This window comes from Schistocerca cancellata, chromosome 12 (assembly GCF_023864275.1).
Source record: "Schistocerca cancellata isolate TAMUIC-IGC-003103 chromosome 12, iqSchCanc2.1, whole genome shotgun sequence".
Taxonomy (NCBI): domain Eukaryota; kingdom Metazoa; phylum Arthropoda; class Insecta; order Orthoptera; family Acrididae; genus Schistocerca; species Schistocerca cancellata.
In genome coordinates, this window is record NC_064637.1 from 56,871,133 (window position 1) to 56,885,247 (window position 14,115).

The following is a 14,115-nucleotide window of genomic DNA, read 5'->3' on the forward strand; positions in this document are numbered from 1 at the left end:
ATATGCTACTTCCTTAATGGATGAGTTACATTTTCCTAAAATTCTTCCTACAAATCACAGTCTAGCATCTGCTTTTCCTACTATTTGTTTTATGCAGTCACTCCACTTAAAGTTACTCTGGATAGTTACACCTAGATAATTTACAGTAGCTACTACTTCTGGCAGTTTCTCATCAATACCGTAGTTTTACTATAGTGGCTTTCTTAATCAATCCTCTGCAGGTCATTCTGCAAATTGGCATCTGTCTTCTGGCGTAGCTACATTCATACAGACAAACTCATCATCTGCAAACAGCCTAAAAAAGCACCCAACACTTTCTACTAAATCATTTATATACATTGTACACAATAATGGTCCTATCACAATTCCTTGGAGTACTCTGGAAATTACCTTTACACCTGTCGATTTTGTTCCATTAAGAGTGACATGTTGAGTTCTATCTGCAAGAGAGTCTTCAGCCCAGTCACAAATCTGGTCGAATATTTGATAAGCTCATATTTTTTTCACTAAACAGCATTGTGGGACAGTGTCAAATGCCTTCCCAAAGTCAAGGAACATGGCATTCACCTGAGCACTGCTATCCACAGTGCTTTGGATCTCATGGAGGAACAGAACAAGTTGAGTTTCACAAGACCTCTCTTTGCAGAATCCATGTTGATCTTTAAAAAGGAGATTTTTGTTCTCCAAAAAATGACATAATTCTCGAGCGGGAAACATGTCCCATAATTCTACCACAGGTTGATATCAACCATATAGGTCCACAATTGTGTGTATTTGTCCTACAGACTTTCTTGTAAACTGGAATGACCTGCTCTTTTTCCAGTCACTAGGTACCCTTTGTTGCTACAGCAATCTACGATAAACTGCTGCTAGAAGGGAAGCAAGTTCTTTCGCATAATCTTAGTAGAATCTTGTGGGTGTGTCATCTGGTCATAATGCCTTTTGACTACTAAGCAACTGTAGTTTCTTCTCTGTTCTACAATCAGTTATCTCAATGTCTGCCATTTTGACATTTGTATGATGATTGAAACGCTTACTGATTTTACCAGAATGAGATTTTCACTCTGCAGCGGAGTGTGTGCTGATATGAAACTTCCTGGCAGATTAAAACTGTGTGCCCAACCGAGACTCGAACTCAGGACCTTTGCCTTTCGCGGGCAAGGAGACGAGATACTGGCAGAAGTAAAGCTGTGAGTACCGGGTGTGAGTCGTGCTTCGGTAGCTCAGTTGGTAGAGCACTTGCCCGCGAAAGGCAAAGGTCACGTGTTCAAGTCTCGGTCGGGCACACAGTTTTAATCTGCTTACTGATTTTACTTGGGACCAAAACGTCTTAGCATTTTTACTCAGATTGGTTGACAAAATTTTTACTTTCAAAGTCAATGAACGCTTCTCTCATTGCTCTCCTTATGCTCATTTTTGTTTCATTCAGATTATCTTTGCCATTATGTTTCGACTCCTCTTGAATCTGAAATGAAGTTTTCTTTGTTTACGGAATAGTGTTGGAACACGGGTATTAAAACAATGGTGTGTGTTTCCCATCCCTTGAGACCTTGCTCAGAACATACTTGTGTAAGGCATATTCAATGATGGTTTTGTATTTTTTTTTCCATTTGTGCTCTACATCTTTGTTCTCATCATTGAATATTTGACATTGTTTTTGCCATCTATACAAATGCTTAAGTACATGGGGCTCTCCTGTGTAGAACAGTTCCAATCCAAATTAGAAAGAGATCTGCTTCTTTTTTTTCCCGAAAACCATCCTCCCCAGGTATTTCAGAAATTCCTCAGCTCCAGCATCATCTCTGAATTCTATCTGAAAAGTATCACTGAAACTCCAAACCTTACTCAAGTTGAGTCCTGAACTATTCGTGACCTGGAGGCAGACCACTACATTATCATCCACAGTGCTGACAAAGACTTCACTACCGTGATCTTAAGGAAAATGTGGCAAAGCAGCTGTGTCCATCTTGACACACAAAACTATTTCTTTTGACCCATTCCATCCACCCATTGTGAGCCACATAAAATCCTAATATTTCTGTGCCTCCCACATTGACTCACAGCACCTTCATAGAACTTCATACCCTTTCTAACTGACACATCCCTGCTTTTTACATTCTTCCTAAAATATACTAAAACAATCACCCCAACTGTCCCAACAGGCTTCACAGCCCTTACCAAATAAATCTCAGGTTTGGTACACAAGCACCACTATCCTACAGTGCAGAACCTCCAGTCCTCCACAAAATGTACCATCCACTACCAAGAACATCTTTAATCCATCCCTGACTCTTTCCCACATGGAACCTTCTTCGTCACTACTGACACGACCTCACTCTAAAAGGCTAGACCACACACACACACACACACACACACACACACACACACACACACACACACACACGATCTCCCAGCAATAGAATCCTTCCAATACTTAACTGAAATCTCTGTAAAACCTGATTTATTCTCAACCTAGCCAACTTCATCCTCGCTCATGACTACTTCTCTTTTGAGAGCCAAACCTGCAGGCAAACTGGGGCCTGTTACGGGAACCCCGATGGCCTCATCCGGTAATTTCCCTGCCTGTCAAAAGCACGGGCCCCTAACTATATATATATATCAAACATGCGACTCGATGTCAACCAGGTGACTAGTGGCATGAATTACAGTAAATGTTTAGCGTGTTGCCAGCGAAACACAGTTTATGATTTTCAGTTGTGAATTGCCATGTGTGAAAGCATTGCAGTTTCGAGTGTACAATAGTCTCACACGGTGAAATATTATTCCTCAGTTACTTAGTGTGGAAAGTTGTGTGAAATTTTGTTCGGACTTTGGATTGCTCCCAAATGATGATAGCAAAAATTGTGTATAATGTCACGGTCTCAACTCCACGAAACTTTGCAAGAAAGGTGTGCATGCTGATTTTCCTTTGCAATTGTATTGCACTGAGTGTCACACGACATCCTCTGTAAGAAGGAACATGTGGTTTGACAGTTCCACGTTATCTATTGAAAATAGCATCATTTTAGTATCTTGTCAAATAAGAGAGTATATCTAACAATCGACAGCTTCTGAAAAACAATTGTTCAAGAACTGCATGTGCAACTACTGCAGTTTCTGGTGGTGAGATGTTTGTTACGTCACAGTCATGAATGACATTGTCCCAATCAGTTGAAAAAACAAGGTTGTCGAAATAGACAAATCTTATATAGCTATAAGGAAATACCAGAGAGAATGACTGTCAAAAAATGTAGTTGAAAATATTTGGGTATTTGGGGTCAATGAAGGAGAAACCCACAAGTACTTTATTGTTCACATTTATTCGAGGTGAAAGAAAACGATATCTCACTGGTAAAGTTCTTTCTATAGCCAGGCACAAAAGTGATAACAGACAGCTTTAAGTCATACAAGATCTTAAAGAAATAAGGATTTCAACACAAATTTGTGAATCATTCTGTCGAATTTGTATCATCGGATGATCCACCTGTCCACACACAGAAGATTGAACAGTTATGGAAATCTGTGAAATCGCTGATAAAAAGAGAGGAATGTATAAGAATTAAGAATGAGCTTACCGCTTTTACTAGCTATATTTCCCGAACTTTAGGTTGCATGGAAAAACTGTCCCTCCTGGTGCTCTTCTGATATTTACACCTGACATAACAAGAGAGTATCTTGGTTATGGACTGCATTGGAGTTACGTTTTTATTGTACTACTTCTGAGTCTCGTGTGAGAAGGGCACGTGGCAACATCTAGGTGGACTGTAATGCACACGTAGTGATTGCACATTATAGGAAATATATTGAGTTGAACTACTCTGAGTGTGTCATACCACTGGAGGAAGAAAAGTCTCTTTCAGCATCTTTGACGCAGCAGATCGAAGTCCACAGGGAAGGAGCTATGTCACAGTTTGAGGGTACCAAATAACAAGAGAGTATCTGGGTTATGGGTAAGAAGGATTGCTATTGGGGGCTTATACAATGCCAGGAATAGTGCATGAAGAAGACATGGCTGATGAGTACAGTAACTACTTTTATTTGTAATTAATTGTGACTTAATAAACTTTCTGTCTTTTGTCATTGGTCTAGTGAATGCTGTAAACAGTAGCTGTAACATGCGTCACCGGAGTCATTTGATTGACACAGTCACACATTCAGCATCAGTTGTTAGGTAACCACACATTCGACAGACAACCGTTCCTTTTCACGGGTCACACGGAACGAGCATTTCTCGTCATCGAGAATCCAGGTTCCTAGGCTTCATATAGATTTATCAGTGACATCTTTGAGAGCTGGCATCATGATCAGGAAGAACTGCTCTCCATATCCTGGCAACAGCTTAAATATTTCTCCCAACTATAGTTTCCCCAGTTCTCTGCCAAACCCAAAGCTACCTTACTTGACCCTGATCTCCATCTCGTTAAGACTCACATCTAAATCTCAGTTCATATAAAAATCAACCAATAAGCAACAATACCTCCACAGAGCTACGTAATATTTCCCGGCATATTAACTGACTATATCCTTGTCAGGTCTGCAACTCGATTGTTCAGGTATCTCGATAGGATATGTCAATTGTCCATCTGGATCCCATTTTCTAGTCCAAATGCCATTTGCTAAATCTCACCAGAACCAGTTCCTACCACGAACAGTGACCTCTTATACAAAATGGAGAGAAATAATCACTGCTGCCTAATAATGTGAAGTGAAAGCTGCCAGAAATGGTGTATGTGCCTGGGCCAGCCAAGTCAATGAACTCTTTTGTTGTTTTTAATATCAGATAAAAAACGATTCCACATTTTACTTAAAGGCTAGCCCTTGTCTCTAGTTCCCTGGGTATGGATTTATTCCAATCTTTTATTAGTTAATCTGCTCCTTTCCCCTCTCTCTGACCATCTGATCCTTCACCCTATCTCTGTCCATCTCCTCCTCTAGCATCTGTCTGTCCATTTCCCCCTTGCATCTCTCTGCCCATTTTCTATTCCCCCCATCTGTGCCTGCATCTCCTCCTTATCCCATGTTGTCTAATTTCCTCCTCCTCCTACTCCTCCTCCACCCTTCCCCCCTCCTCTTTCCCCACATATTCATGCTCACGTCATTGGAATGCTGGTGGGTTTAACCTCACAGTATTTCTTTCCAGATCATAACTAATATGTGCACTAAATTTGCTATTTGCTTGAAATCAGCACAGGGGTTTAGTACGAGGTTTTTACCCATTACTTTGTCTGCGTGTGCACGTGTCAAATATATTTCAAACATATTTAGCACATACTGAGACAAAAAAGCCATAGGACATCGCCTAATATTGTGTCGGACAATCTTTTGCGCGGTATAGTGCTGCAACTCAATGTGCCGTGGACTCGACAATTCATTGGAAGACCCTTGTAGAAATATTAGGCTGTACTGCCTCTATAGCTGACCGTAATTGTGAAAGGGTTGCTGGTGCACCATTTTGTGCACGAACTGACCTCTCAATTACGTCCCATAAATGTTTGAAGGCAATATTAACGTCAGGCAATCTGAGTGGCCAAATCATTTGCTCGAGTTTTCCAGAATGTTCTTCAAAGCAATCCTGAACAGTTGTTATCCAGTGATGTGGCACACTGTCATCCTTAAAAATTCCATTGTTGTTTCGGCACATAAAGTCCATGAATAGCTGCAAATGGTCTCCAAGTAGCTGAAAATTACTATTTCCAGTCAATGATCAGTTCACTAGGATGAGTCCATTTCATGCAATCACTGCCCACACCACTATGGAGCCACCACCAGCTTGCACAGTGCCTTGCTGACAATCTGGGTCCATGGCTTTGCGGGGTCTGCACCACACACAAACCTTACTACCAGTTCTTACCAACTAAAATAGGGACTCGTGATCAGATCACAGTTTTCCAGCCGACTAGGGTCAGTCGATATAGTCTTGAGACCAGCAGAGGCACTGCAGGAAATGTCGTGCTGTTAGCAAACGCACTCGCACCAGTTGTCTGCTGCCATAGTTCATTAACAGCACATTTCACTGCGCTGTCCTAATGCATACATTTGTCATACTTCCCACGTTGATTTCCGACATTATTTCACAGACTTGTGCTTGTATGTTAGCACTGACAACTCTATGCAAATGCTGCTGCTTTTGTTCGTTAACTGAAGGCTGTCGGGCACTGCGTTATCTATGATAGAGGAATGCCTGAAATCTGGTATTCTTAGCACATCCTTGTCACTATAGATCTTGGAATATTGAATTCCATAACAATTTTGGAAATGGGATGTCCCGTGTATCTAGCTTCAACTACCATCCCACGTTCAAAGTCTGTTAATTCCCACTGTGTGGCCATAAAACACGTCAGAAACCTTTTCACATGAATCATGTGAGTGCAAATAACAGTTCTGCCAATGCACTGCCCTTTTACACCTTGTGTACATGATAACTACCATCTGTGTATGTGCGTATTACTATCCCATGAGGGAAAAATATATCTAAAAACAAAGATGATGTGACTTACCAAACGAAAGCGCTGGCACGTCGATAGACACACAAACAAACACAAACATACACACAAAATTCTACCTTTCGCAACCAAAGGTTGCTTCGTCAGGAAAGAGGGAAGGAGAGGGAAAGACGAAAGGATGTGGGTTTTAAGGGAGAGGATAAGGAGTCATTCCAATCCTGGGAGCGTAAAGACTTACCTTAGGGGGGAAAAAAGAATGGGTATACACTCGCACACACACACATATCCATCCGCACATACACAGACACAAGCAGACATATTCAGAGGCAAAGAGTTTGGGGATTTGTAACCTCAGTGTATTTCATACGTATTTGTATTATGTAAGGAAGAAAAAAATATATAAAACCACTGACACAATGAAGAACGGAGATGAAAGTGTAAACTTTCCAACAAAGTTTTTAAACTTTTCAATGTCCCCAGTATGCCCTCAGAAAAAAGCCTATTAACATCGTTAATTTAGAAATATTAACCAGAAAAGGAAAAGCCAAGTCAGTATTCATTCCACGAATACTGCTCACTTCAGCTAACTTACCACTGAGCTTTAAAACAATCCCATTTCTGGTACGATTAGCACACTGTAAGAATACTAATACTATTGTGGAGTGAATCTAAAAGAACTGTTTCTCTCACACAAACAACCAACTATATGTAGCAGGTTGGACAACTACTCTTTGTACCCAAATGCAAAACACCAAATACAGTTTGTAAGAGTATACTTTGAGTAGGTTAGATGCCACACAATTGAGATGTTTTATAACACATTTTCTTCATATTCACAAGAAGGAAAAAATGAGATAAAATAAATTGTGGAGTGGTTCTTCCTCAACTAGTTAATATGTACTCATAATGTTTCCTTATTTAAACTACTGGCAAGTAAAATATGACAATCTCCCAGGAAGCAACTGAGGTAACATTCACTAGTGAACTTATAATGGAATAACAAGTTTAGCTGCACACCTCAGGATTGGTTGTAGGCTTTAAATACTCACAATCATGTACTGGCATATGCTTTGTCATGTCCTCCTTGTGCGAAAAAGTCAAACTGCAGACTGGGCATTCATAGGGGTGGCTTCCCTTGTGTAGCTGCAGGTGGACTTTCAGGTTTTCTGAGCTGTCGAAGCACTTGCTGCACATTTTGCATGCATATGGATGCTCATCTGTGTAAAAAGAGAATATACCAGGAGCCTTTATACTAGCGATATTTTTAAAATTAGATTCTGTTAACAATCAACAACAAATTCCAAACCGCATATTTGAAGTAAAGAAGAAAAATAGAGAAGAAATGTAAGGACATTTCTTTAACAGCAATGAAGGAGTGAAAGTTTGAATAGGCCGTTACAGTAAATAATAGATAAGCAAGCAGGGTATAAAACTTTATATAATGGTTGAGAACTACCCATATACACTAATATTCGTGAAACATCCACAGGAATACATATACAGGGCTATTACAAATGATTGAAGCGATTTCATAAATTCACTGTAGCTCCATTCATTGACATATGGTCACGACACACTACAGATACGTAGAAAAACTCATAAAGTTTTGTTCGGCTGAAGCCGCACTTCAGGTTTCTGCCGCCAGAGCGCTCGAGAGTGCAGTGAGACAAAATGGCGACAGGAGCCGAGAAAGCGTATGTCGTGCTTGAAATGCACTCACATCAATCAGTCATAACAGTGTAACGACACTTCAGGACGAAGTTCAACAAATATCCACCAACTGCTAACTCCATTCGGCGATGGTATGTGCAGTTTAAAGCTTCTGGATGCCTCTGTAAGGGGAAATCAATGGGTCGGCCTGCAGTGAGCAAAGAAACGGTTGAACGCGTGCGGGCAAGTTTCACGCGTAGCCCGCGGAAGTCGATGAATAAAGCAAGCAGGGAGCTAAACGTACCACAGCCGACGGTTTGGAAAATCTTACGGAAAAGGCTAAAGCAGAAGCCTTACTGTTTACAATTGCTACAAGCCCTGACACCCGATGACAAAGTGAAACGCTTTGAATTTTCGGCGCGGTTGCAACAGCTCATGGAAGAGGATGCGTTCAGTGCGAAACTTGTTTTCAGTGATGAAGCAACATTTTTTCTTAATGGTGAAGTGAACAGACACAATGTGCGAATCTGGGCGGTAGAGAATCCTCACGCATTCGTGCAGGAAATTCGCAATTCACCAAAAGTTAACGTGTTTTGTGCAATCTCACGGTTTACAGTTCACGGCCCCTTTTTCTTCTGCGAAAAAAATGTTACAGGACACGTGTATCTGGACATGCTGGAAAATTGGCTCATGCCACAACTGGAGACCGACAGCGCCGACTTCATCTTTCAACAGGATGGTGCTCCACCGCACTTCCATCAAGATGTTCGGCATTTCTTAAACAGGAGATTGGAAAACTGATGGATCGGTCATGGTGGAGATCATGATCAGCAATTCACGTCATGGCCTCCACGCTCTCCCGACTTAACCCCATGCGATTTCTTTCTGTGGGGTTGTGTGAAAGATTCAGTGTTTAAACCTCCTCTACCAAGAAACGTGCCAGAACTGCGAGCTCGCATCAACGATGCTTTCGAACTCATGGATGGGCACATGCTGCGCCGAGTGTGAGCGGAACTGGATTATCGGCTTCATGCCTCCCAAATCACTAAAGGGGCACATATCGAACATTTGTGAATGCCTAAAAAAACTTTTTGAGTTTTTGTATGTGTGTACAAAGCATTGTGAAAATATCTCAAATAATAAAGTTATTGTAGAGCTGTGAAATCGCTTCAATCATTTGTAATAACCCTGTAACATTCTATTCAGATAGTGTCATATTAAACAAAATAAACAAAAAAAAGTGGAAAATTAATGTTAAAGTTCAGTTAGTGATAGTGAGGTGTAACATCATTGATTGAATGAGATGTTCCATCTCCTCAATATCTGTCAGCCGATGAAAGATGTCCGTGGGTTAAGGAAGTTTGTACCCCACTTTCACGAGGTTTCTTGATAGTTTGTGCAGATCATAATTGTAGCGATCCTGTGTTATTGGCGATGCGGGCCACGGACTGGCTCTTCTATCTGTCGGGTGGAGTCATTGGACCTGTGGAGCTGTGAAGGAAGCAGCACACGTGATCTCCTTTGCGCCAAAGAAATCGCCACTCCACTGTGTTTTGTTTTTATTGTACTACTGTTCTGAGTCTCTTGTGAAATGGACACATGGCAACATCTAGGTGGACTCTAATGCACATGTAGTTGATTCATTAACAGCAGTCAGAGTTGTACATTATAGGAAATACATTGACTTGAACTTCTCTGAGTGTGTCATACCACTGGAGCAAGAAAAGTCTCTTTCAGCATCTTCAACACAGCATATCGATGTCCACAGGGAAGGAGCTATGTGTCAGTTTGAGGGTACTGAACAACTGGATCCTCGCAGCTTCGGTGCTGTACAGCCAAATGGTTCAAATGGCTCTCAGCACGATGGGACTTAACATCTGAGGTCATCAGTCCCCTAGAACTTAGAACTACTTAAACCTAACTAACGTAAGGACATCACACACATCCACGCCCGAGGCAGGATTCGAACCTGCGACCGTAGCGGTCACGCGGTTCCAGACTGAAGCGCCTAGAACCGCTCGGCCACCACGGCTGGCGCTGTACAGTCACCACAAGAAAGAAGTAAGAAAAAGATGAAACCTAGATATGTAAATTACGGATTGACTACTGGACTATTTTGGCAGCCTGTTCCCGACACCCCGAATAGGCAAATAAAGACTGAGGAAACGTTCAAATAGAGTGCTGTAAATATTCTCAATCATTAACGAATTTAGTCAGTCTTTCCGAGATGTACAGAGAATGATTGTACTTCAATTAATTTCAGAACTTGTGAGGGTACACGTGCTCTGATTAAAATAACTTTGCGATTGAAGTTGCGAGTCAAGTGGAAGGGGCAGCCACTGCCAACTTGTAGGTACACACACAGCCTTGTCTAGTGTGGCTGCTCACAGCAGTTTGTCAGCCACAAAGTTTTTTTATCCGAGCTATAACTGACATTATGCTCCAGATTACCTTCATCATGAGTGGCAGCAGGGTTTTCTGGAGGTGGGACTTTCTCTGTCTCCGCACTTCTCTCCCCTGCCACAGTCTGCGACCCGTCATCCTTCTCGGTCTCACTGTGGGACAATTTGATGTGCCGCAGCAAGTTGTCCTTCCGCTTGAATGTCTGGGAGCACTTGTCACACTCGAATGGACGCACTGAAGCTGCAAAGATTTTAGTCACATTTCAACATTTTTGGCCACACTAACAATAAATTTATTCAGTTTGGACATAGTTCTTAACCGTAATTCATTGCAATATCTGTAACCTCGATGCACAGATTAATAAACCTAACATATTATATGGAACTGACAGTAAGAACACTAACGTAGGTATCCAGTAACAGTACCCACTCGATTGATCTTAAGAGAAAGGAAAGAGTATCAGGGTTTAGTGTCTCAACAAAGAGTGAGATTGTTAGAAGCTGAGGAATGGAAGTAAGGTTGGATTTTAATGCCACATCAATATAAAGCCATCAATTGTGGAGCATGAGCTTATCCATGAAGCCTTTAAGAAAAGAAACAAGATGATAATTACAAAAAGAATGAAGCAGCCATGTGTGAAAATCAAAGGACTTTGAGCATTTATCTCAATCTTCAGAAATATTATTGAGAGTAATACACAGACACCCTAAGAACAAAACAGAACCCAATTTAGCTGAATACCAAATTGGCTTCTGGAAGGCAGCCGCAAAAGAGAAGCTATTCTATACTTTTGCAATATAAATTCAGAGACGCTTTGGGTCGAAAGAAAAATTTACATAGTTTTCATATGATCAGAAAAGTATTTGACATTTCCAATTGTAACAAGCTTATAGATCCTCTAAAACTGGTGAAATCTGACTATAGAGAAAGGAGAGTAATTAAAGAAATATACAAAGGACAAACACCACCAGTAAAGATAAGAAACATGTAAAAAGGTGCTAGAAATCTTTTACAGTGTTAGAGAAGGATGCAATCTGTCTCCATCCCTATTCGACAACTACATCCCACATACAATAAATGAGTGCAAAGAGTATCGTATAATTAGCAGAATAAATGGAGAAAGAATGCAGATAATTAGGTTTGCAGATGACATAGCTGTGATAGCTCAAAAGAATCTGTTATGGGTATAGTACTACAAGATAGCACAAAATGAAAGAAAAACAGAGAAAATATTCGTGTGCTCTGAGGAAGCAGAAGAACTAACATTAGAAGAAAGTAAATAAATTAGATGATGCACAAATTTAGGAAGTAAGATAGCTAAAGACAAATAAGCATAGAAGACATAAAACAAAGCGTAGAGAATCAAAAGTTACATTAATGAGTAAAATAAATACTCTCGTTCAAGCAACATATATACAGAAGTGAGGAGAAAGATGGTTATGAGCTGCATTTGGAGCATAGCACTTTATGGCTGGGAAATATGGATAATGAGCAAAAATGAAATGACATCTACTGAAGGGCTCGAGGTATGATGCTGGAGAACAATCCACATATGAAAGTTAAGGAAATGTGGAAGACTTTGGAGCCAGTGGCTCCTTCTTGTGGCAAAAAGGCTGAAGGGGAAGGAAAAGGGACGAAGGAAAAGAACTAACAAGGTTTAGGAAATGGGGAGATGTGCCAAAAAGTCTCCCTGAAGCCGGAGTCAGGGAAGACTTAACCATATGGGATGAGAAGAAAGGACTGATTGTTGGAGACTGTCTTTTCTTCTCAACCCATTTGGTAAGATTCTCCTGCCCCGGGGTTCTGCATGAATTTTCTGAACTCTTCCCATTTCCACCTAAACCTCACCAGTCACTTTCCTTCATCACAGACATATTCGCTTGTGTCTGTATATGTGTGGATGGATATGTGTGAGTGTGCGAGTGTATACCCGTCCTTTTTTCCCCCTAAAGTAAGTCTTTCCGCTCCCGGGATTGGAATGACTCCTTACCCTCTCCCTTAAAACCCACATCCTTTCGTCTTTCCCTCTCCTTCCCTCTTTCCTGACGAAGCAACCGTTTGTTGCGAAAGCTTGAATTTTGTGTGTATGTTTGTGTTTGTTTGTGTGTGTATCGACCTGCCAGCGCTTTTGTTTGGTAAATCTCATCATCTTTCTTTTTAGATATATTTTTTCCACGTGGAATGTTTCCCTCTATTATATTCCTATAATATCCCTTGTTACATATTAATACTGTCTGGAATTTATCACATTATTTCCACAGCATATTAATCATGAATGCCTGATTTACAGTTATGTAACAATGTTAGGAATGCATTTGATTTTGCTACAAAGAAAATTCAGTCCACCAGCTTCTAGGTGTTCTAACAATGCTAACACCAGTACTGCAACCCCACTAAGGAATGGAAACATCGTAGTCAGGCATTTGATTTTCAGCAATGGTCTACAACTTCTTTCCTTGTAGCAGATACAGTAAGTTTTCAGTTGTGTATCAGAATTGTTTCCATTCACATTAAAATGGATAACTGGTTAAAAAGTGCAAGTCTGGAAGGGAAACAGGGTGTAACAAAACTGCAAGTTAGTATTGCGTCAGAAGGTCATTCTGCTTCTAGTGATGTGTGTCAATCTGATGAAAGTGAACCATGTGTAAAGAAAAGAAAATACAGTGATAATTACATTAGGTTTGGAGTTTCATGTACAGATGACAAGACCATAGTGCGTTGTTTGTGGTGACATTCTTGCTAGCAGTAGTCTGAAACCTTCTCTACTTAAACATCATTGAGAAACTAAACACCCCAACCGCATAAACAAATCTGTTGATTTTTTTTTAATGATTAAACCTAACAAGTGGACAAATTAAGTAACTGCTTTTGAACCCACTGCAAACAGTGACAACAAAAATGCTTTTGAAACTCCTTCTTGTGTTAGCTACAGAATTGCTAAAACTGCACCTCATTCAACAGCTGAAGATTTAATACATCATGTATAAATGATGTAGTACACTGCATGTGTGGAGAATCTTTCACAAAAGAGTCAGTGTGGTACCACTGTCTGACAATATGATCAACTGCTGGTGTAAATTATGTCGAAAATGAAATTTTGGAATGAGTTCATGCCAGTCCTCCTTTTGCAACTCAACTCCTGAATCAACTGATGTAGCCAATTTAGCCATTTTGTTACTTTTTGTATATTACATTAACGGGGAGTCTGCAGAAGAGAAGCTACTATTCTGCACACCATTAAAATAGAGAGCTACAGAAGACGGTACATTTAATTTAAGCGATGGATACTTCCACAAAAATTCAAGAGACTGGGTTTGCTGTGTAGGCATTTGTTCAGATGGTGCAAGGGTGTTACACTGGGCTCATTGTCAAAATTTAACCTGTAGCGCCCAATGCTTCTTGGACACATTGTTTCATTCACAGACTGACTCTGTGTCTAAATGTATGGGTGATGGTTTGATATCTGTGCTGCATGATGCAGTGAAAATTATTAATTTTAATAAACTTCACTCTACTAATACCTGCATCTTTGCAGTGCTTTATGAGGAAATGGAAAGCATTTCTAAATGTTTATTGTCTGTCTCACACTCAATTTAGGTGGCTTTCTTGAGGTAGACCT

General features: G+C 40.5%; 1 protein-coding gene across 1 annotated transcript in view; it reads right to left on the minus strand.

The window, feature by feature from the left end:
- Window positions 1–7,600: 7,600 nt before the first annotated feature.
- LOC126109452 (gastrula zinc finger protein XlCGF26.1-like) overlaps window positions 7,601–14,115 on the minus strand; it is a 60,295-nt gene continuing 53,780 nt past the window's right edge. Inside the window, exons 8-9 of the mRNA XM_049914481.1 lie at window positions 10,528–10,736; window positions 7,601–7,660 (exon numbers count right to left, since the gene is read on the minus strand). Of these exons, the coding sequence (XP_049770438.1) occupies window positions 7,601–7,660; window positions 10,528–10,736 (269 nt within the window). The remainder of the gene's footprint in view (window positions 7,661–10,527; window positions 10,737–14,115) is intronic.